General features: G+C 33.6%; 2 protein-coding genes across 2 annotated transcripts; one reads left to right on the forward strand and one right to left on the reverse strand.

The window, feature by feature from the left end:
- Positions 1 to 3,790: 3,790 nt before the first annotated feature.
- Positions 3,791 to 7,854, forward strand: LOC107893853 (protein NSP-INTERACTING KINASE 2). Its single transcript, XM_016818973.2, has 11 exons — positions 3,791 to 4,690; positions 4,799 to 4,931; positions 5,013 to 5,084; positions 5,173 to 5,316; positions 5,420 to 5,491; positions 5,585 to 5,644; positions 5,764 to 5,861; positions 6,008 to 6,157; positions 6,276 to 6,617; positions 6,782 to 7,161; positions 7,258 to 7,854. The coding sequence occupies exons 1-11, from the start codon at positions 4,588 to 4,590 to the stop codon at positions 7,576 to 7,578; spliced, it is 1,875 nt and encodes a 624-aa protein (XP_016674462.1). The 5' UTR covers positions 3,791 to 4,587; the 3' UTR covers positions 7,579 to 7,854.
- A 216-nt stretch (positions 7,855 to 8,070) lies between these two features.
- Positions 8,071 to 10,347, reverse strand: LOC107893854 (F-box/FBD/LRR-repeat protein At1g13570). Its single transcript, XM_016818974.2, has 4 exons — positions 10,067 to 10,347; positions 8,933 to 9,745; positions 8,691 to 8,849; positions 8,071 to 8,560 (listed from the first exon to the last, which is right to left on the reverse strand). Exons 2-4 carry the CDS (start codon positions 9,743 to 9,745, stop codon positions 8,267 to 8,269), a joined length of 1,266 nt encoding a protein of 421 aa, XP_016674463.1. The 5' UTR covers positions 10,067 to 10,347; the 3' UTR covers positions 8,071 to 8,266.
- Between the last annotated feature and the right edge of the window lie 14,415 nt (positions 10,348 to 24,762).

The following is a 24,762-nucleotide window of genomic DNA, read 5'->3' on the forward strand; positions in this document are numbered from 1 at the left end:
GCAGCAGTAACGTGATTTCAGAAAATCACCATAAATTGTGAGAGTTGAGTTAGAGGCTGAATAAATTATGTTATGAAATCTTAATGAGTCTAGTTTCTTATAAAAGAAACCGTGTAAGCAAAAGAATTGCCAATAATGAGATAATTGAAGTGGCGTGGAATAGAGTCAAAATAACTTTGAGGTCCCCTGTTCTATTTTCAGAAAATCATTATAAATGGTACAAAAATTGTTATAAGATAAAATTTATATTCTTAGACTCCTTAATGAGTCTAGTTTCAAATGAAATAAACGATAACATATTTCGAATTCTGTATAATGAGAAAATTGATTCGTAGTGAAGAGTGGTCAGAATAGTCAAACAGTGAAACAGGGGAAACTTCAATAAAAATATGGTATTTATTGGTAAAACTAAAAATTCTGAAAATTTTATAGATGGAAGATATATGAGTCTATTTTCAGGAAAAATTTACAGCACTTGATTTGGAGTTTCTTATCTCTAGTTATAAATAATTTAGTGACTGTTGGTCAGGAAGACAGCTTGTAGTGAATTTGTGATTTTGTTGCAAACATGGTTAAAACTTGTTAATGAGATGCTTTTTGAGTTCTTATGATCTTATTTGTGATTTAAATATTTGGTTTTAATTGAGTTCAGATTTAAGTGAGGTGAATTTGCTAAATATGCATTACGTTCATGGATACTTGGCCAAAGTGGCAATTATCTAGGAATGATTTCTTGAAAATTTGAAATAATCGATCTATAAGTAAATTAATTATTTGCATTGCTTAAAACTTACTAAGCATTGAAGCTTACTCCGTGTTCTCTTTTCCATTTCTTATAGGTTTATACTTTAGCTTGAGTTGGAAGGGCCAGAGATATCATCACACTATTGAGTCATTATGTGAGTTGAGAAGATTGTATATCATCATGGTTTAAGGCATGTATAGGATAGACTATAGGTAGAATGATATTTCGACTTTGTATACATTATAGCCATGCGAAGATGGCTTGCTCATTTTGTTTAGAGAAGCCTTATAATTGAACTAATGTGGTGAAATGTTTTAGTTATAACTTGACAGTAGTTAATTTGTTATTAGATATTCGGTTATGTTTTGATAGTGAGTCATTTTGCAAATTTATAAGAGCTCTTATGGAAAATCAATGAGATATGTTTGCATTGTTGATTATTTATGTCTGGTAAGTATCTTTGACCTTATAGAAGTTTTGTTCAGTCAAGTAATACTTCTTAACCTTATTCCGGCAACGGATACTGGTTTGGAGTGTTATAGGGAGACGCAGGGATCATAATGTAGCTAATAAGGGTGAATCAGACTAAAGCATTAAAATGATTTGTGGAACAAATTAGACACAAGAGATGTACAGTTCAGACATAAAACTTAACTAAATCTATAGCACAAATCTCATGTCTCAACAGAAGTAGTGAAACTGAGCCAAGACACCACTAAAACAATCGAGTTTTGATACCCTTTAGACCATTTCATGTAGAAAAGAAATGCCTCGCTGTAATCACTTGCTTATCTGGACATTCTTTGTGCATCCTTCTCCAAACAAAACTCTTAACATTTGCAAGCATGTTTACCCTCTAGTTTGATGCAAAAACAATAACAAGTCGATTTCAAGGACTGCAATCTCCTAATCATATATTTCATGTTGAGCTCCATGTCGGGAATATCTTGAAAGTTAGATTACTAGGAAGAACAAAGATACAAACGTTGGACAAAGGAATTGAGTGGAACCAACTTGACATAATCAAACAGATTGTTAGAAATTTTAGACTATTCTAAATAACACAATATTAGAAAGCAACAAAGAAATAAGGCAAAGAGCAACAGTATGTAACTGTAAAAATTCAAAAACATACTTGATGATGTCTCCAGAACAGCTCTCTATGATTGATACACTTGAAGCAAGGAACTTGATGTTTGACCTGATGCTTGAAGTCTCTGCTGCATATTTTGTTGACTTGATTGGGCTGCTTTTGCAAACCTAACTGTTGCTACAACTGAGTAGGCTATGATTGCATCTAAGACATCAGTTGCTGCTGCTATTATGGCTATTGGGATGTCTGTCCTCGTATTCATTAATAAGAAAGATTTTTATTTTTTTGAATAAAGTATACAACTTGAATCCATTTTATATCAACAACAACGATAGTACAAACAATAGAGTGATAGGTTACGAGTTTCCATACAAGATTTCGCACATACAAGAAAAGCAAAATAAGAGAAATAATTCTATCTAAAATGAAATTAATCAAAGAAAGCCAAAACAGATGCAAAACAGAAGATTGAGAATGTAATTTTTTTTTATATTAGTTCCATATAAGAAAGAAAAATATGGAATACCCACAAAGGAATTGTGAACAAACAAGCCGATTCAGATCAGAAAAAATCGGATTGAGAAACCAATTATTCAAGAAGAACAAACAAACAAACAAAAATCGGATTGAACAAACAAACCACTTGATTTTAAGTCTTAGAACATAAATTTGTTGGTAAAGAACACATACCTGGACCCTCTATTGAATTCTCTTTTGTTTTTGTACATGAGTAAATTTTTTTGATGATAATAGCTTTGTTTAGTCAAATGAAAAAGAAAGCTAAAAACAATAGAGGAGATGAACGGTTTTTTCAACTAATATTTAGGGTTTAAAATTTTTATTTAATTAAAAATCTATTCTCATCCCATTTGGAAATCCAAGTTGCCACTTAAAATCTAGTTGGACTTCCACGTAGGATTACTGTTAGGGAGATAACGAAACTTAACGGAAGAGTGATCACTTTGTAATAAAATAATAACATAAGTGATTAAAACGTAACATTTCAAACATAAGTGACTAAAATGTAACCTGAAACAAACAAAAGTGACTATTTTTTTAATTTACCCTAAATTTAAAGATAATGTTTGATGTCAACAAATTGATTTTGTTAATGTAAAACATAACTTTAAAAAATTTTCTAACCCTAAATGATATGTTGAGACAAAAACAACCGTTTGGTTGATTTTAAGTAAAATGTTGCTATCCAAGTGATAATCTTAACTTTGCAAACCTTTTATGTCTGATCAACTTTACATTTGTTTATATATATGATGACCAATTTGCATTGAGCTGGAAATTATCTTTTTAATGTCTAAATGGAAAAGAAAAGGGTTAAATGAAAAATGAAGTCAACTACAATGATGGGGTCTCCATTGCACGTGTATCGAAAATAAGCATCATCACCCCTTTGCTTCTAATACCATGATTTTTATTTTGTTTTAAGCTTTAAGTTGAATGTATTTCTGATATGAATTTTAATATATATATAAAGGTTATGGCGTAATGAATAGAGATATTACAAGTTTTAATTTTCTTTTTAAAAAAAATGAGATTTTAAATAAAAAATGATATTTATTTCAGTTTAGGTGGAAATTTAATTGGAATATAATGGGATAATGGAATACCCAAAAGTGAATAGATATAGAGAAAAGGGAAGAGCAAGAGCAGCTTTTGCTTTATAAAGTTGGGTGCTTTTGGTAATGTTGGAATGTTGAAATGGGACAGTGTGTTTGACTGTGGAGAGAATGCATTTTTTATATGAAAAAGAAAAGAGAAAATTGAAAAAACAGAAACAAAGATTTCATGAGGAGCTATTACATCAACAATCTCGAGGATTATACCCTCGAGATTCTAACCTTTTAATTATTACCATCGTGAAAAAGCAAATTAATTAGAATGAAGCAATTTTGTGACTTTAATTTCTTTTTCCATGAAGACAAAGACCGTGGGCGTCCTCAGGGAATGTTGGATCCACTCTTACTGTGGAACAAATCTAATTCCAACCCAACACTTTCTCTTTCACACTATGACATTCATTTAATGGAGTTTAAAATTTTCTTTAGTGTGAAATTTACCTAACCCACGATATAGGGTAATTATAATAAAATGATAAAACCATAGGGTTCTTAACAGTTAACATCTAGATTTGGTTAATGTAGCTTACCCTCAGCTTTTTATCTACTATTATTATCCTCGTTCAATAACTAATGATATATAAAATTTAAAATCATTTGAATTAATTAAAAGCTAATTAAACAGACAAAAATTCCCGAAAATAGGTTCTAACTTATATTTTTTTTAAAATTTAGATGATAATTTTATATTTTAAACTTATATTTAATAATAAAATTAATTTTTAATGCAATCAATGGGTTCAATTAAACCGGTTGAACCGCTGTGGTCTGATTTTTAAAAGCACTGTCAGCCATGTTAGATGGTTACTTCTTTCCTAGTATTTCATTTAAAATGATCAAAGTCTCTTGTTTTCTTAACCCTTGCTTCTGAGTTTCTGACAGAAAAAGAAGAGTAAGTTCAAATTCCAATTCTTAAGCAAGTGGGGGAAGTTTCAGAGCTTGGATCCTGATGTAAACCATTGCATGAAAAACAACAACATCCTACTTAACCATTTACTTTCAGTTTGAAGCTGTTTTTTGCTTACGAACTTCGTGTACCAGCTCCTTACCGGCTTCATACCCAAAAAAAAGAGCTGCTTTTGGTTTTTTTCTTAGAGCTTCAACTACTGAAAACAATGGGACTCAAGCAAGAAGAGTTTGTGTGGTGTTGGGTTGTTTTGTTCCTCTTCTGTTCTTCTGCAACTGCTTTGCTTTCACCAAAAGGTGTGAACTTCGAAGGTAACTAAACTGTTTTTCTTTACTTTTTTTTTAAATTTCTATAATGAAGAAATGCATTGTACATGAACAAGGAAATGATCCTTTTGGATATTTTCTTTTTGTTTTCAGTGCAAGCTTTAATGGGAATAAAAGAGCTTCTGGTTGATCCTCATGGTGTTCTTGACAATTGGGATGAAGCTGCTGTTGATCCATGTAGTTGGAACATGGTCACTTGCTCTATTGATGGTCTAGTCATTGGCCTGTAAGTACCACTTAAAAACACTCCTTCAAGCTTTAAAAATCACTAACAAATACTCTAAAAGATGATATGATTTTGTCACAGAGGAGCTCCAAGCCAGAATTTGTCTGGTACACTTGCACCCACCATTGGAAACTTGACCAATCTGCAGCTAGTGTAAGTTTCAAAACTGTTATACAAAAATTCCTGGTTTATATAGTTCCTAGTTTAGCTACAATGCTTATTAAATGAAAGCTTTTTGCAGGCTCCTACAGAATAACAATATATCAGGTTATATACCCTCAGAACTAGGGAAGCTTCCCAACCTTCACACACTTGATCTTTCTAACAACAACTTCTCTGGTCAAATTCCCACCACTTTGTCCCATTTAGAAGCCCTCCAATACCTGTAAGCATTCATACATATATATATTGAACTTTTGCTATGGTTTTAGCAACTTCAGAATCAGTTTGAATATGATGATAATGGGGTTTCCTTTGAATTGCATCAGGAGGTTGAATAACAACAGTCTCTCAGGAACTATACCTTCCTCTTTGGCTAACATGACTCAGCTCAGTTTCCTGTAATTTTCTGAAACTCTATGAATTCCATTTAGTCTTTTTCTTTCTTTCCAAATTGATGCATATCGGATTTATGGATTAATATTTCCTTCCAGGGACTTGTCTTTCAATAATTTGAGTGGTCCACTGCCAGGCTTGCTTGCAAAAACATTCAAGTAAGTTGACTCATACAGCAAGCTTTTGCTTACAGTGATTACCCTGTTTGAAACATGATATTTAAATTGTTTTTTTCGTCTGTTTATTATTTGCTTACTATATTTTTTAGTTGACACAGCATTGTTGGAAACGCATTGATATGTGATGCTGGAGCTGAACAAGACTGTTCAAGAACAAGGCCAATGCCAATGCCTTTTTCCTTAAATAATTCACAAAGTAAGAACAGTTCTCCCATCTTGAATATCTCTTTATTTTTCCTAAACTATCCATGTCCACTACTTGTATTTAACATATATTCGTACACGGATATGGTATGATCCTCCAAATATATATAATCTGATATCATTTTCTGTGCTTGTTAGACTCGCAGCCCTCGGGTAGACTCAAGGGCCATAAAATTGCTTTAGCCTTCGGGTCCAGTCTAGGCTGCATCTGCCTGTTTGTTCTTGGTTTTGGTTTCGTTCTCTGGTGGAGGCAAAGACACAATCAGCAAATATTCTTCGATGTTAATGGTTAGTGAAAACCGAAAATGGTATATACATTTGCATCAGAATCATATAGTTTATAGAAAAAGGGCTAATGAACAGGGCTAATTTGTGTTCATAAAACATACTCTTTTAAACATTTCAGAACAACATAGAGAAGAAATCTGCCTTGGAAACTTGAAGAGGTTCCATTTCAAGGAACTTCAGGTAGCTACTAACAACTTCAGCAGCAAGAATGTAGTCGGCAAAGGAGGTTTTGGGAACGTATATAAGGGGTATCTCCAAGATGGGACAGTAGTAGCTGTGAAAAGGCTTAAAGATGGAAATGCTATTGGAGGTGAAATCCAGTTTCAAACTGAAGTTGAGATGATTAGTCTAGCAGTTCACCGCAACCTACTTCGGCTCTACGGATTTTGCTTGACAGCAACCGAAAGGCTTTTGGTTTACCCCTACATGTCCAATGGTAGTGTTGCTAATCGACTTAAAGGTAACGCAAGAGCAATCATCTCTGCTATTAAATTCCATTTATGAAATACCAACAATCATATACAATGAAACGCATATCGTATGCATAGTCCAATACCAATTCTAAATGTTCAAATAAGGTAAAATTTACCTTAGAATAATATTGGTGGTTTCTGATGTTTGCAGCCAAACCAGCCTTGGATTGGGGAACGAGGAAAAGAATAGCTTTAGGAACAGCTAGGGGCTTATTGTACTTGCACGAGCAATGTGACCCGAAGATAATTCATAGGGATGTTAAAGCTGCAAATATACTGCTTGATGATTACTGTGAGGCCATAGTTGGAGATTTCGGATTGGCAAAGTTGTTGGATCACCGGGATTCACATGTGACAACAGCTGTGAGGGGCACAGTGGGACATATAGCCCCGGAATATCTATCAACCGGTCAGTCCTCTGAGAAAACAGACGTTTTCGGGTTTGGTATCCTTTTACTTGAGCTGATATCAGGATTGAGGGCTCTTGAATTTGGGAAGACAGCTAACCAGAAAGGAGCCATACTTGACTGGGTGAGATAATCAAAGAAAATTTACTTATCTGACTATTCTTACAATGAATCAAGTTACATAAATCTGATGTACCAAGTTATTGTTGTTATTATGTAGGTAAGAAAAGTTCACCAAGAGAAGAAACTTGATATGCTAGTTGACAAGGACCTGAAGAACAACTATGATAGGATTGAGCTTGAAGAAATGGTTCAAGTGGCTCTTTTATGCACTCAATACCTTCCAAGTCAAAGACCAAAGATGTCGGAAGTGGTTCGGATGCTAGAAGGTGACGGACTTGCTGAGAAATGGGAAGCTTCTCAGAAAGCTGAAGCAACCAGGTCAAGAGCCAATGAATTCTCCTCTTCAGAGAGATACTCTGATCTTACTGATGACTCTTCCTTGCTGGTTCAAGCAATGGAGCTCTCTGGACCAAGATGACAAATGGGGTATAAGAATCATATTTTATTTATTAAGAAGATACCTAAACAAATATCATGGGACAGAACATAAATGTGTTGAAATGTACTGTGTTGTATAGTGTTAGAATACTAGAAACTCTAAATATGTTTCACTTCCAGTTGTACAAATTTGGATTCAACAGAAAAAATCTGACATTTAGGCTGAGTTTTACATTGCCTGCTGCTGGTTTGAGTGAAGAATTTTTTCTGGAGATGTTTTTACTGTGAGTTGTAATAAAACTGTTATTCAAATGGATTCTGGTTTGCTCCCTAAAATTTACTACCAAAGCAAGTTTACTGTTTTTATCATGAAATGGTTTGTGCATGTATCCATCCATCCATGCATGCATGCATGCGTGCAGAGTGATGATTTTCACATATTCTCCACAAATCTGGTAGACATAACATACTACTTCCCTCTCTTTAGGTTATTTTCAAGCTTTTCAACATCAGTATCAATGAAATCCTGATAAAAACTAATCTTCAACTTCATAAATCATATCTCAATTTGCTCAGAATTGTTATTATTCACATTTCAAAAGAATATGTTACAGAAGAAATATGCAATTGGTGCCCAATTGTTCTTTGATATTTCAAAAGAAAGGCAACAAATTAGCAAATGAGAGGGCAAAGTACTTAATTGTGCTCTATTAACAGACAAACAATGACTAATCTTGAATGAATAAAATTTCTGCTTGAGCAGAGGCACGTCTAAACCTCAACAGCTCGATTAACATATTCAGTCTTCCGTCCATGACATATACACAAGGTGAGATACTCATTGTCTCGAGTGCAGGCGAATTCGCAAGAAGAAATTTGATGAACTCCATCTCATGAGGCACACCGGACATATCTGTCATCCTCACAACTCTGAGCTGTTTGAACGTGCAATTGGACGGGCATTCATCCTCCCAGAAATCCAAATCAGGTGCATCTATGGCAGCTAATGTGTTTGAGGAACCCTAAAAGAAACAGGGCAGAGAGTACATATTCATTTTATATATTGAACAATTCACCCCGTAAGACAGTACACCGAATGAAAACATACAACAATGTCAACCGCCAACAGAAATATAAGACTGTAACACTCACCGAAATTTGAAGTTCCCTTAAATTAGGAGAGTTAGTAATCAAGCGAAGAACAACGAGTATCTCCTTCATATCTTCAAAACTTACTTGATTCAATTCAACTACCTTTAGATGGGCGTATGTAATAGGAAGTCTTCCAACGTCATCACCTATGCTCAAAAACTTAAAAGACAGAATTTAACTGACAGTACCTTGGAACAAATATAAACTTAATCACCCAAAATAGAAATGTTACATAATTTTACCTTCGTGAAGTATATATGCCCAATAAGCCTCTCGAGACGAGGCACACCACCAAGAAATCTGGTAAAGTTGCAGGTTGAGCTTTGCTCAAAGTGTTCAGCTATGTCATCAGTCATGTACATAGCAACCGACATTGCAACTAAAAGCGGAGTATTTTCCAGACAAATGTCTTTGAATTCACCTTCCAGACACAAAAACTTGAGATTTGGAGCGCGGATAGTAAGCGCTAGACTATCAAAGTAGGACAATGCTAAGCTCTCAAGAAGAGGGCAACCAGATATAAGACTTTCAATTGCCTCAGGAGAAACCAAAACCTGGTGGAGATTAAGACTCTTCAAGCACAAGAATCCTTTAAAACTAGGGGGCGGATCGAATTCACAGCGGAAAAGATCCAAACGGGTCAACTTTTTGCAGTTGAAAAGACAAGAAGGAACCCTAAACCACTCTCCTTCACCCAATTCAAGGACCAACTCTTTGATGTCATTCCTTGAAAGGAAAAGTAACCATTGATCAATGTCGGGGCAGCACTGCAAGTGCGTAGTCGTTAGCTGGAACTTATGAATCGGGCCTTGGTGCAGAAAAAGAGTCCGAGTGATGAAATTTACAAGACCATCCTCAACTTTACATCGATCATTCGATAAAATCACACACTTTTCATCAAATACAAGTTGAGTAAGTGTTGCCCATTTATACCTCCATTTACTTGATAAAATGCTAGTCCTCACAGCATCCCGTATTGGTAAACGCGTGAGGATACTTTCTATAATGCTTTGAGGCAAGTCACTTATTAAATCCCGACTCATAACATCATCCATCTGCATAATTTAAGTATATGTATCAATCAATTGCTGGAAATGTAGCTAACTGATAATTTTAGAAAAATCTTCACCGTGTTGTTCATTTTAACCCACAGAAAAAAAAAAAGAACATCAAAACATCGATAGCAGCATAATCTGTAAGTTTTCATGAAAGATTTTAGGGTAATTTGGGATTAGAAAAAATGGGGTTTTCTCATTAATTCCATCAGTGAAGAAGAAACAGATCATAAGAGATGGGATCAAACCAAATTGAAACAAATGGGTGGCAAAATGGAGAAAGCATAAGAATAAAGAAAAAGAAGTTAGAAGAAGACTAACCTAGGATGAAATCGAAAACCCAGAGACAACTTCTTATGGCTTCTTCTTCTTTTTCTTCTTTATCTGTGTCATCAGATCACACTGCAGCCAAAAAGAAAAAAGGGAAGTGTAGATTGATGAAGGTTGAAACTTTATTCATTTGCGAGTTGGGTTATTGGGTTGGGAGTCTGGTGGCCCATCAAGACTTTTGTTTGATGTCTAGCTCTGGAACGTCACATCTGGCTAAACCTAAAACTAGAGATCGCGAGTGGATGACATTCGGCAAGGTGATTTCGGTCTGGAATTGGATTATTTGAGAATTGGGTTTTTTATTTGATTTAAATGGTTTTAAGTTTATATTTTTTATTTAAATTGTTTTGAGTTTGGATTTTGAATTTAGGATTGAGTTTATATGGATTAATTTTTGTTATTTAAATTTTTGAAATAAAATTAGAATAAATTTAAGTAAATTTTATTATTGATGTCGTTATACTTTCTCTTTTATTTTTATAACTTTTTTTAATTTTATAATAATTTACACATCTTTTAATTTTATAAATCTTGTTTAATACACTTTCATTAAAATTTCTTAATTTTACCATATTTATATATTTGATTTAGCTTTGTAAAACAATATAAAATATTATGTAAAGATTTGGGGCAAGTAAAAGTTGAAGTGGGGGGCTAAAGTATTAAATTATATCTTGTAATTTAAATATTTATTTCTCAATATAAATTATTAGTTTGAATGGTAGTGCTAGGGTTGACAAAGATTAGAAATTGGTAGACGCTCTAGTTTTTTTAAAATGGAAAATCATGTTAACCTCTTAAAAATTATAATTTATAAATTATAAGTTAAATGGTGAAATTGTACTTTGATTTCTCAAAAGTAATAGAATATTAATTTACTCTTTTAAAAAATTATAAAGATATAAGTTAACAAATGGTGATATTGCATTTTAACTATTATAAAAATATATAACTTAATTTCACCATTCTAAAAAAAAATTTCTAACTTCATCCATAATTAATTTATTATTTTTGTGGAAAAATGTGCATTTCCATTAACCCATACAAGAATTATAAGCTTACCATTACAATTAAAACATGAACGAGATCAAACCAAGATTAGTAAAATACATTAAAACATTGTTGCAACCACAAAGAATATTAAGAAGTTGAGGGAGCCAAATGAATAAATGAATTCCCTCCAAAAATCATTCTAGAGTTTTCTCCCCAGAACCAAAGTGAGAAAAGAAAGATTATTAGAACATCCTCTTAAGCCTTAATGTCTTGTTCTTGTTGAAGATAGGGAAAATTTGGAGCATCTTTAACCCAACAAGTATCATTAGAGCATTACTATCCAAACTGAGCAATGGTGTGTGCCACCATATTTCCTAATTGAGGTATATGGACAAACTCATAATGACAAAAGCCAGATGCCAAAGCTTGACCTTTAGAAACATAGTGATTGATGCAAGACTTGTCCAAGCAAGAGCTAGAAAATTTCTTTATGATGGATAGGGTACCTGTTATACCACGATATTTTGAAGGCTAAGATCTCATGCAAAGTGGAGTGTCGAGACACAAGCAAATGTTTCAACTTCAAAGGAATCCTTTAAGTAAGACCTCGCTAATATGTATGCATTGATAAACTTACTTTGAAGATCTTTGAAAATTACTTTTTGTAACACCCAAAAATTCTAATGTCTTTAATGTGACGCTATTCTAGAATGTGCGTGGAAAATTCCATAAAAATTTTTCGACCAGTTAGTAATTTGAAGTAAGATAGAACATTGAAGAATTTCTTATTAATAAGTGATAATGAGATAAGGGGATAAAGTGTAAATTTTCTAAAAATGAGATATTTTGAACATTTCATAGAGTTTATAAATAGAATTTTAGAATTTATAAATATTTATAGTGATGAGAAGTGATGTGAGCCATTAAATGATATTTAAAACAATAGAATGATGAGAGCCACATTTTATGTTGATCTCTAATCGCATTCTTTTAAAATTAAATAAAGAAAAGAGAATGAGTATATTTAGCTTATTCTTCTTCTCCACTTAGTCATCCCCCACATGAAGCAATAGGAGAAATTCCTCTATCATCATTTTCGCTATTTTCTCTTCATTTTGACCTAGATTTCAACCTCATGCTTGATTCTTTCTTAAAAGTCTCCTTCAAATCACTTTCTTGAGCTTGTTCCACCACCATTTTCTCCACCCAAAGACTCAAGTTTTGTTTAGGTAGTGTGAGAAAGTTAGAGTCAGTTAGAGAATTTATGAGAGGGTAAAAGTTAGTCATTTAATTCCATCATGTTTATTTAAGACATTTGTAGTTGTTAGATAGTTAAGCATTTATTGTTAGTATTTATTGTGTGATTTTGATGTGATATTTAAGAGAAAAAGCTTGAAGGTGGAGCTTCAAGCAAGGGTAAAAAGAAGATTGTTTAGTGTAGAAGTATTAGAAAAATCGGCTTAAAAATAGTAATAGATAAACAGTGAAAGTTTAAATTTTATTTCTTAAAATTGAGCCTTATGGTATTTATAGTAATAAACATTAGATCGAATTAGTACTTTTGCTTTGAGTTAGAAGGTCTAGGTCATTTCCTAGCTTTTTACCAAATGATCTTCTTTGCTATTCTCGAACCTTGACTTATTTAAAGTGTGGACTCTAACTTTACAAATCGAACACAGAATGAAAACTGTAATTAATTTTCAATAGGAAAAATTAATTCTCTCTACGTGAAACAAAAAACTTGAGCTCTTAAGAAAATAAAATTTACCCTCTAAATAAATTGTCATTATTTTCTGGAAGAGTAAGAACACTTAAAATATGAATAAGTGTAATTTTGGCTCAATAGTTCCTATTTATAGGGAAAAGGTGCTATAGTTTACTTGAATAAATGATAATTTAATAATAATATTTTAATAGAAAATGTAATATTCCCTATTTGGGAATACTAAGGGGCAACGACAACCCTTACTAAGACTAGGGTTTGTCGCCCCTTACATGTTGGATGGGCTTACCTTTGGTATTAGATACAATTATATGTGTTATCTAGACCTTTAACCAACTTAATAACCACTTTTTCTAATTTTCAAAATGTTAATTAATTAATTAAGTTAATTTCCCCAATTAGATTATTTTAACAACCCAATTCTAATTTCATTAAAGTCATGACAACTTTATTGCATTAGAATCTATGAGGAAATATATTTAATTGCCTTGTTCACTAAAATTGCAATGACTAATTAATTTAATTACTACTTTTAATTTTGGTTATTTAATTTCAATCAATTAAATAATAATTTGAAAAAATTAATTTAATTTCTAAGTCATATTTTTGTACTTAGAGAGAAAACACATTAATTGTGGATGCGATCTATTTCTCTTAATTGTTGTTGTCATTTATTCCAAAGTATCGGTTCTACATGTAATCCATCTTGGTTTTGTCCAGCTAGTGGAGGGACTAATTGGACATATCCAATTAGGGATCAAATAATTTATAATTAACTTCTGACTTTTCGTCTGCTAATTACAACACTATTTAATCATGGAGTCATCCCACTAAAGTACCATGATTGAACTCCCTTATTATATACCATTATGATACTTCATAGATACTTGTCCAATGACTTTGTCATAAGTGTGTTACCTTCATAGGATATCATTTATCTTTTAGGATTAAATTCGTTCAACCAATATGGTCATATTTTATCTCATGGTAACCATTACAACTTTCTTGATGAAAAAGTCAATTACTAAGAAATAGTAATTATATAATTTATCCTAGACAAATTGTAACACCACACGTCCGACCTAATCATCGGGTCCGAGTTGTGAATGTTGAAGTTGTTGCCGGAGCAACTACTGGAAAATTCACAATAAAATCATCACTTCACATCATCATTCATGCAATCAACAACAAACAACATTGAATATAATGAGCATTCTGTCCCGGGTTTTATATGAGCATACAAATACTTTAAAGTCAACTCGAAATCGAATAGGGACCTTTTTGCAACATTTTTAAAATTTTAGATCAAGTATATCATAAATAAATCATTCAAATATTCAATCATGTCATAAACACCTAGGTATTATGAATACACAATTAAATTCGAGCCTTAATCGAGCTTAGGAAAGCTCTTTTATTAACTCAATCATGAAATAGAACCGAATTGCTAAGTTTTGAAAATTCAGGGCCGACATCGTAACGTCACCTTCTCCATGTCGTGACATCACCAAACATTTTTTCGTGTCACAATGTCAAGCCACTCGACGTCACAATGCCACATACTGTTGGTTGGCTTGCGACGAGGAAATGTAGTCGTCGGGACGATAACTCTATTTTTTTTGTACAAATTAGGTCATTTGGTACCTATTTCATGTCAACCTAACCATTTGCACCTTTGGTGCATTTGTACACATGCAAACATGCATAAAATCATCCCAAAGAATACCAAATCATCACATTCAACCAATTCCAAGCATTTAATCAATATAATTTCCAATTGATTGCCAAACATACCAAATTAACTTGCAAAAGCTCAATCTTATCTTTTTTTAATCTAAATAATCCTTTACCATACCATTTCATATTCAAAATTCCAATCAAGTGACACTTATAAAACTTATCACATTGCCTAAACAAATACTTGTAACAGCCCGACTTTAGCTAAATCGGAATAGTAGTTTTGGAATCACAAATTTGAGGTTAGAAAATTATTTTAATATTATTTTTGGTGTTTACAGTATGTGATTATATTTGCGTGAAAGTTTTGCGTGAAAATTTTATCGTTTAAGTGGTTAATTTGAAAAAAAGGACTAAATCACGTAAAATGCAAAAGTTGCATTCTATTTGTTAAAAGTGTCTAATTGTCATGGCTTATTAAATGAAAGGTCCTTATGTTGTAATTAGACCATTGATAGTGGAGACGGACATAAATGACCTTATATTAAGTGATTTATATGTTTATTATTAAAGGTTAAAATTAGAAATTTATAATTATGTTAATATTAATTAAACAAAGCTAAAAATAAGACATATTATCATCATCTAGCCAAATTAAGAGAGAAAAAACACCATTGCTAGGGCTTGAAGGTTTGGCCATTACTCTTGCTAATTGTAAGTTCATTTTTACTCGATTTTTGATGATTTCTACGTTTTTGTGATCGTTGCTTTGAGTACTAGCTAGCCCGTACCCTAATTTCTGAAATTGTTGATGAATTTGTGAGTTGCCATTGATGAATGCTTGAGCTTTTGAATGATTGTTGATGAATTTTGAAAGCTTGATGATAGATATTGAAGTTTTGTAAAGAGATTTTTAGTGAAAATGCACATTAAGGATTAAATTGTGAAAAGTGTAAATTGAAGGGTTGAATTGTGAAATAAATGAAAAATATGGGTTGCTAGGGACCTATAGAGAATTCTACTTTAGGGGTTAAAGTGTAAAAATCTCCAAATATGTGTTTGTGGACTAAATTGAAAGTATTGATGAATACAAGAGTTAATTTTGAATGTATTTAGATCAAGAAAAGAGGAACTCAGACTTAGATCGAGGCAAGAACAAAGTACTCAACTAATCGACTAGTTTCATCGTTTTTACGTCTGAGTTAAGTTCGTACATGATAAACATTGTTACAATTATGTTTTTAATTCTTTAATAATGTATAAATTGTATATATGCGACTACGATTGTGTACAATGACAAATCTACTATATTTGGCACTTAGTGTGCGTTTCAAGATAGCTTTGGCTATATACAGCATTTAGTGTGCGAGTTGGAATAGCTTCGCCTTTATGTGGCACTAAGTGTGCGATACTGAGATAGCTTCGGTTTAATGTGATGGCACTAAGTGTGCGATATTGTTATAGCTTTGGCTAATCATTTATACACTAAGTGTATGAGTTCTTTGATCATTGAAAGAGTTACGAACCATTTAACGTATTGAACAAAGAGGTGAGAATGAAATAAATAAATATGAGAAAGTACAAATACGTTTGATACCTATGTGGTAGTTGATATTTTGTGTATGAAGCTTGATGAATTTGTATATACATGATAAATGGTCATGGATTAGAATTGAATGATGATATGAGAACTACTAAGTGTTTATTAATTGACGATTTGTATATTATGAACTATTGAGTATATTTGGTACGAACTCACTAAGCTATGAAGCTTACTGTATGTTATTTGTCTTAGTTTTATAGAGTATCAAAGCTAGCTCAGACATCGGGTATCATCGAGAACCATCATCACACTATCAACTAATTGTTGGTATTTTTAGATGCTTGTAAATATGGTATATAGCATGTATAGTCTAGTGAGTTGATGATATGTTTTGAATTATGATTTAAGCCATGAGATTTGGCTTACTTTTGTCAGAGAATGTTGATATGTATTTGGTCATTTAAGTTGGCCTAAGTGTTGTGTATAATGCCTTATATATATTGGCTTGTTTTGGGTATGTTGGCCTTAGTTGTTGATATAGTTTAATAATGTGTTTTGTGATATGAAATTGATGATAATCTGATGAATAAATGTATATGGAACTGTAACACCCCTAACCCGTAACCGTCATCGGAATAGGTTAAGAGGCATTACCAAACTTGTAACTTAATTCAGAACAATTATTTGTCCAGGAACATCATAATTCAATCAATGTCATTCATTCACATTCAACATGTACTTAAATCAAGCATAAAAAACTTAAAACATACATTCGAGACTAAATCGTAACATATTAAAAATTTCAGAAACTTAGAAAAATTTCAACTTTTCAAGTATCACATGCCCGTTTACACGGCTAGTAGACACACCCGTGCCTTAGACCGTGTGAAAATAGGGCATACATATTGACTTGTGTCACACGGCTAAGGATACGTCCGTGTGCCAGGCCGTGTGAAAACTGAAGAGTATACTGACTTGGGTCACATGGCTAACCACATGCCTGTGTGTTTAGCCCGTGTGCCCTTCGAAATGGCCACACATGCCCGTGTATCAAACTGTGGCAAAATTGTAGGGTATACTGACTTATGCAACACGGCCAAGTCACACTCCTGTGTGTGAGGCGTGTGAAGCATATTGACTTCAATTTCATTTCCACACCAGGGGTGTAACACCCCGAACCCGAGGCCGTCGCCGGAGTCGAACACGAGGTGTTAACAGACTTCAACCCACTTAAAAAAAAAATTTTCCAGACAAGCTGCCAGTCTGCGTACTAGTCGCTAAAAAAATCATATCTCGAGTTCTGAAACTCGAAATCCAGTTCCGTAAAATTTCCCTGAAAATAGACTCATATGCCCGTCTACAAATATTTTTCTAGAATTTTTGGTCAGACCAATTAGTACAGTTTATTAGTCAAAGTCTCCCATGTTACAGGGATCGACTACATTGACCTTTGTGCATTACGACTTGGATATCTCCCTGCACAGAGTTTCAACACTGATGCCGTTTGTTTCTATAGAAACTAGACTCAGAGAGGAATCTATACATATATGGTATGACTCCTAATTATCTCTGGTTGATTTATAATGAATTTCCAAAGTCGGAACAGGGAATCCAGAAACCGTTCTGGCCCTGTCTCACGAGAACCTGAATATCTCTTAACATACTGTCCATATGATCTTTTCGTTGCTTCTATATGAAAATAGACTCATCGAGCTTCGAATACATAATTTATTCATCAATTAATTCCACTCCTACTATTTTTGTGATTTTTCAATCTCATGTCACTGCTGTTGCCAGCATCTGTTACGAAAGTAACTAGGTCCATTTCATGCCTACTCCTTGATCCAACTCAATCGAACATTCATGCCATTTTCACATGGCTTAAAGTTTACATACTAAAGTTCAAACACAACATAATAGCCTATACATGCCGAAATATTCTCCTAAGCCGACTAAGAAGAAAGTACCAAAACTTGCTATCCGGTGTGATGACTTCGATGACGGCCCGACCACGCAAAAAGAGATGTGTCCAAGAAACCTAGAATAGGTGACAAGGAAACACCGAGTGAGTTTATAACTCAGTAAGTCATAAGCTATGCACTACCATCCATCAATAACATTATCACAAGAGAAAACAAAATGGAACGAGGCTAATTACTCCATCCATTCCGAACCATACCATAGTTCCTCCGACCTATCGGTTTAATTTCATACCAATTTATGCATTCACAATCCACATACTCATCAATAGGATATTCGAGGCATTTTCATAAATCATTTTATTTTCGTTACAAACATACAACTAAACGGCCTTTCACCCATTCTACGATAAATTTCATGTACGTGACTTCAAGTATATTTGTCACATAGGTTCAAACTTACCAAGCTCAACACCAAGTATAGACATAGCACCTATTAGCCATGAACTCAAGACACTTACCCGATCCGCTGTCCGTGATCGACTCAATAGCGTCGCACACTTAGTGTCCATAATGATTCAAGAATATATATTAAGTCCGCACACTCAGTGCTATATAATCAACTCGCACACTTAGTGCTACATAATCAAACTCGCACACTTAGTGCTACATAGTCAACTCGCACACTTAGTGCTACATAGTCAAACTCGCACACTTAGTGCTACATAGTCAATTCGCACACTTAGTGCTGCACAATTTAAACCCGCACACGTAGCGCCAATCTCGTGGTCATAAATGTTTATACTCGCACATTTAGTGCCGAGATCAACAACTCAATACATCTCACCTCTTTTCTTTTCATTCAACACTTTCATCATCACATACGTACATGCATATATATATTTATTCATTCCATTCAGCATCATTACATAAACGTTATGACCATTTGAATTAATACCAACTATATGCTTAATGACTTACCTCGTGTTGGGTAAGACGGTTCCAACTCGGCTACTCGATGACCTTTTCTTTGCCTTTGCTCGATTCACCTCCTTTAACTCCTTGAGCTTAATCAATAATTTAACTAGTTTAACCACCTTGCTAAATATTTACAATCCAATTTCACATGTATATGTATGTTAGTATATTCGGCTAATAACCTCATGCAACTACCATATCATCAAAAATCTAATCACACATGCACATGCATTAGGTAAGTTACCTTTGCTAATTTTAAACCCAACATCACACAAGCTCTCAAGTGATGGCCGAATGCTTCTTTTGTTACCCAACTAATCATTCGACAATTTCATCCCCTTTTCCACCCTTTTATGCCTAATTATCTAAATCAAGATAAGATCATCAACATGCCTAACCATAGCCGAATGTGCAACATTAATCTATCACCTCTATCTCTTAAATACTATCAAGTTCATTTACTTCTAATTTCTTAAGTTCAACATCTTAATGCCCATTATAGCCACTCCCATAATCTAAATTTAAAAATCGGCAACACCCACATTTCAACTATCTTAGCCGAATACTCCTCAACACTTAGACTAAAGTATGCACATTAAACTTAATACAACTTTCATTATTCCTTTCACCCTCAAACATAATTTATAAATCTTGCCCTTCCTTCCATGTTTCGGTCAATTATTCAAATTACCTCATAACATGAACATTCTTTTCAACTAATCTAGCATGACTCATTCGGCCTTAACAAAGAACCACTTTTCATACAAGGACAAAAATAAATCAAATGAACCTCCCATTTAAACCCCATTCTATCTTCTACTTACTCAATAATACATGTTTCTTAGTTCATATTCATCTATAACCATTTCAAATCACATACTACAAAACATCATCAATTTGGCATATAAGAACATAACCAAAGGTTTCTTGCAACACAACTCAAAAATCAACACATGGGTCATGTTATGAGCATCAAAACAACTCAACTTCACAAAAAAAATGCCAAAAGAACCACATGATATCATACCTTAATCTATAAACTCACTTGGCCGAATGTCCTATCTTCCATTTTTCTTTTCTTTTCCTTATGGTTTCGGCAAGATGATAGAAAAGATGATGGAACTTTGTTTTTATCACCACTTACTAATATAAATTTATTATACATAATTCCCACCAAATATAAAAAAATGAAGACAAGGGAACACCATAATGCATGCGTATGTTGGCCGGCCATTCACATTCAAAAATGGTCTATTTGACATGCAAGTCCACTCCTTTTGGTACATGCACTAATAGACCATTTTAAATTGGACTATCATATTTTCACCATGTCTCAAATCGATCCCTATTAACAATTTCTCATGCAATTGGTAAAATTAGGGAATGAAACTTCCACATACTCATGTTCACACATAATAAGCATAGAATATAGCAATTAATTATTTTACGACTCGATCTTGTGGTCCCGAAACCACTTTCCGACTAGGGTCACATTAGGGCTGTCACAAGGGGACACTCGACCATGCAACATGACCGTGTGTCATACACGAATAAGACACACGCCAGTGTGGACAAAAATCGGCTATTTGCAAAGCCATTTTGCGAATCTATGAACACAAACATTATTGACCACATTTATGCAACTCAATTGGCAACCCAAAATAACCATTTCAATACACATTATAAGCCATATCAAAAGTTACTATTTACATATCCAAATACCTATTTCACCATATGCATAATCCATACATCTAACATCAATATATCAAGACTTCATTTGCATAATTTCATTCCATCATTCCTTGCTAAAACATACCATAATTAAACACTTCAATTCAACCCAAAACATAACATCAAAATAAGCCAAATCACATGGCTTAACTTATACACAAAAATATGCCAAAGTCATAATATCAAGAAACATAATTAATATCTTCCAAACTAGACTATACATGCCATATTTACTTATATCCACAAGATCAAAAGTACCAATCCAAAATTGGATAGTATGATGTGCAACTCTGACTTGTCTGAAACGAGCGAGCTAACGAACCTCTATAAAATATAGAAAAAGAAATAGAGTAAGCTTTATAACTTAGTAAGCCCGTATAATTCAAAATTAAACTTACCATTTATACATAATCAAAGCAATACAAATATGCAACCAATTCAATTAACCAATACCTAATCACAAGTATTCAATCAATGTTAGTCATTGTAAACATACATGAAATCATCCATTAATACAATGTTTGTCACCATTCCAAATTCATATATCATGCATAGCATTAATAACCTTTATAAACTGTAACTCTTCTGTATAACATTATTTAGGCCCATTGAACCTATTAGACTTCAAAGAATAGTCCAGTGAACAATGTCAGTAATCGATCAATTCATTATCATACATGCTTTTTCACGTCATGGTCGGTAAGCTCATCCTGAGTTGATGAACAATAAGCTCTATTGTACTGAAACGGTAAGCTCTATCGAGCAGAACAATAAGCTCATACGAGATGAAATGGTAAGCTCCAATGGTAAGCTCCAATGAGCTAACAATAAGCTATATCGATATGCTCATACGAGCTGTGGTGAGTCTGCAACAAATGCAAGAGCTCGACCAAAACGGTAATCTCAGTATCATGTCATACGTATCTAATGAATTCATATAGTTCAAACAGGGTCGGTAACAAATACATTATATCAATAAAACAATCATAATTCAAGTATTTCAATTAAACATATTCATTTCACTAATTATAAGTATAGAAAAGTTATATTCTAATTATACGAACTTACCTCAATTTGCTCGGTTAAAAACTATTGGCTATTCGTCAATCTTTCCTTTTCCTCGATTTAAACTCGATTTTGGCTTATCTTGATCTATATATTATCAAATTCAATACATTCAGCATTGAATCTATTCAATTTAGTTCATAAGTCAATTTTTTGCAAATTTACACATTTGCCCCTATACTTTTCAAATTTTTTCAATTTAGTCCTTATCACATAAAATTGCAAATTCATGCAATTTAGTTCCTATCCATTCCTAGCCAAATTTCATAGGGACTCCTAACAGCCCATATCTTTCATTATTTCACACTTTTAACCCTAATAATTTACAATTTCACAATTTAATCCCTATTTGAAATTTTTATCAAAAATCACTTTATAGAACTTGTAAAACTATTATTAAACCTTCATAATCTTCCGTTAAACATTAAAAAACTCAAGTATTCAACAATGGCATCACTCATAATCATGAACAAATTCAAAAACTAAGGTACGGGTTATGTAACATCCCGAATTAGGGTCTAGTCAGAATAGTGGTTTTGAGACCACAAATTTTAGATAAAAATAATTTTTATATGATTCTTATAAGGTCTATGATATTAATGAATGTTTATGTGAAAGTTTCTTGAAGAAATTCTATGCATAAAATGTCTAATTGCACTTTAGGGACCAAATTGAATAAAATGCAAAACTGCATTCTAGAAGCTTTTGGCATAAAATTACTTTATATTATAAATTAGGAGGTCCTAATTAGCAATTTGACCAATTTCTATAATTTTGGACAAAAAATGGGCATGCAAAGGAAAAATTTGAAAGAAAGACCCTAAGGACATTTTGGTCATTTGGTAATTAAAAGAATAAAAAGGAAAAATCAAAGCAAAATGTGCTCATCTTCTCCAAGTGCTAGCTGAAATTTCCAATAGCCATAACTAGGGTTTTTTTCAACATTTCAAGCTTGATTGTAAGTGCTCCCTAGCCCTGTTTTTAATGTTCTTTGCATTTTTGAAGTCCTTGAAGCATGATCTATCCATTTCTAGCTATATTTTGAGCTAGGGTTCATGTGTGAAATTTGAACCATGTAAAACATGCATGTATTTTTATGATTAATGGAGGAATATGAATGTTTGGTGTGTGATAAACATCTTTTACTAGGTGATTTTTAGTGAAAACACCTAAAAAGGGCTTGTTTGTAAAAGTATAAAAGTGGGTAGTAAAAATGTGAAATAAAGGAAATTGTGGGCCGATATGAACATGGTATAGGTTTGGCTAGGCTTGGGTAACCACGAAAACCCATACATTTCATTTTACGAGCCTAGGAACTAAATTGTAAATAAATAAAAAGTTAAGGGTAAAAAGGTAATTTTACCAAAACATGAATTATGGATTGATTTGAAAAATGTGTTTAATAAACAAGTTAAATTTGGAATTATAGATAAATAAAAATGTGATACGGGTCTTGATCGAGGGAAGAATAAAGTATAAGACGATTAGGCTCGATTATCATCATTTTGTATCGAGGTAAGTGCATGTATAAATAATGTGACAATGTATTATATTTTGATGTGTTGACATTATGTGATAAATGTTTTATCAATATTATGTATGCTATGCCGAATGATAACTTTGTAAGTATGAATGATGTTGGTCGTTATCCACGACGTTACGAGCAAGTACGATGGAGATGCTATGTGCATCTGAGAAATAATCCCGTTTGAACCCTAGGAATAGTTTAGGATACAAGTGACAGGTCACTAGGAATTAAAAAATCCGAACTCATTGAGTTGGTCTGGATTTGTGATATGTATGCGGCATCCAAGCTCATTGAGTTGGTTCGAGTTCATAATAGATGCGATATATGTGACATCCGAGCTCGTTGAGTTGGTCTGAGTTCAAAATGGATGCGATACATGTAATTGGGTTCCAAGCATGGTCTTGTGTGTCCTACCAGTGGCTAGGTAATCCTTGAATGTGTCGGATACCTAATAGCTTGTGTGAGCAGCCCATGTAGTTACACCTTGACCGATAGCTTATATGAGCAACCTCGTGAGTAGCTTTATTACGAGCGTTACATGTTATGAGGTAGCTCTGGCTACATATGTATATGTGGCACTTATGTGCAAGTTTTACGCATATCCAATAGTATTCTGAGTGTTCAACGGGTAATGCAATAGATGTGATGAAAGTCCTAAGGAGGGTATGTTAAAGAGGTATGGTTATATGATATACTACGATGAGTACAAGTATGTATGCTAACCCCATGAATAATGTAACACCCTAATCCTTGAATGTGTCGGATACCTAACAGCTTGTGTGAGCAGCCCATGTAGTTACACCTTGACCGATAGCTTATATGAGCAACCTCGTGAGTAGCTTCATTGCGAGCGTTACATGTTATGAGGTAGCTCTGGCTACATATGTATATGTGGCACTTATGTGCAAGTTTTACGCATATCCAATAGTATTCCGAGTGTTCAATGGGTAATGCAATGGATGTGATGAAAGTCCTGAGGAGGGTATGTTAAAGAGGTATGGTTATATGATATACTACGATGAGTACAGGTATGTATGCTAACCCCATGAATAATGTAACACCCCTCATCCGTATCCATTATCAGGATAGGGTTCGAGGTATTACCGGAACTTTACATTTAAAACATATTGAATTGACTCACCAGGTTTAGCTCAGATCTGAAACTTTCAGGCATCCACATCTTGTCCCTTAAATGGGCCTTGAAGGCCCTAAATATACATAGAGATGGTTCGGGATAGGACCGAGAACATTTAATAACTTTAAAAAATTTCCTTATTTAGAAGTGTCACATCCCCATGTATGAAGGCCCGTATGGTCACCCACGCCCGTGTGGCCTAGGGCACGTCCATGCCTTTAACCCGTGGGCAACACTGACTTTTAGGCACGGCCAAGACACACGCCCGTGGGCTTACCCCGTGTCCAAAATTTGAGCATTCTGTTAAATTAACACGGCCCAAACACACGCCCGTGTGTCCTACCCGTGTGCTAATTTGACTTAAAGATTTATGTGTAGGGGATACACGGCCATAC

The sequence above is a fragment of the Gossypium hirsutum genome, chromosome A13 (assembly GCF_007990345.1).
Source record: "Gossypium hirsutum isolate 1008001.06 chromosome A13, Gossypium_hirsutum_v2.1, whole genome shotgun sequence".
Classification (NCBI taxonomy): Eukaryota; Viridiplantae; Streptophyta; class Magnoliopsida; order Malvales; family Malvaceae; genus Gossypium; species Gossypium hirsutum.

Excerpts from the sequence above, each read along its gene's own strand:
- LOC107893853 (XM_016818973.2), top strand. The coding sequence starts at position 4,588 with ATGGGACTCAAGCAAGAAGAGTTTGTGTGGTGTTGGGTTGTTTTGTTC. Across the intron at positions 5,862-6,007 it reads TTCCTTAAATAATTCACAAA|ACTCGCAGCCCTCGGGTAGA; the intron begins GTAAGAACAGTT and ends TGTGCTTGTTAG. Across the intron at positions 6,158-6,275 it reads AATATTCTTCGATGTTAATG|AACAACATAGAGAAGAAATC; the intron begins GTTAGTGAAAAC and ends TAAACATTTCAG.
- LOC107893854 (XM_016818974.2), bottom strand. The coding sequence starts at position 9,745 with ATGGATGATGTTATGAGTCGGGATTTAATAAGTGACTTGCCTCAAAGC. Across the intron at positions 8,850-8,932 it reads GGCATATATACTTCACGAAG|TTTTTGAGCATAGGTGATGA; the intron begins GTAAAATTATGT and ends CTGTCTTTTAAG. Across the intron at positions 8,561-8,690 it reads TAAGGGAACTTCAAATTTCG|GGTTCCTCAAACACATTAGC; the intron begins GTGAGTGTTACA and ends TGTTTCTTTTAG.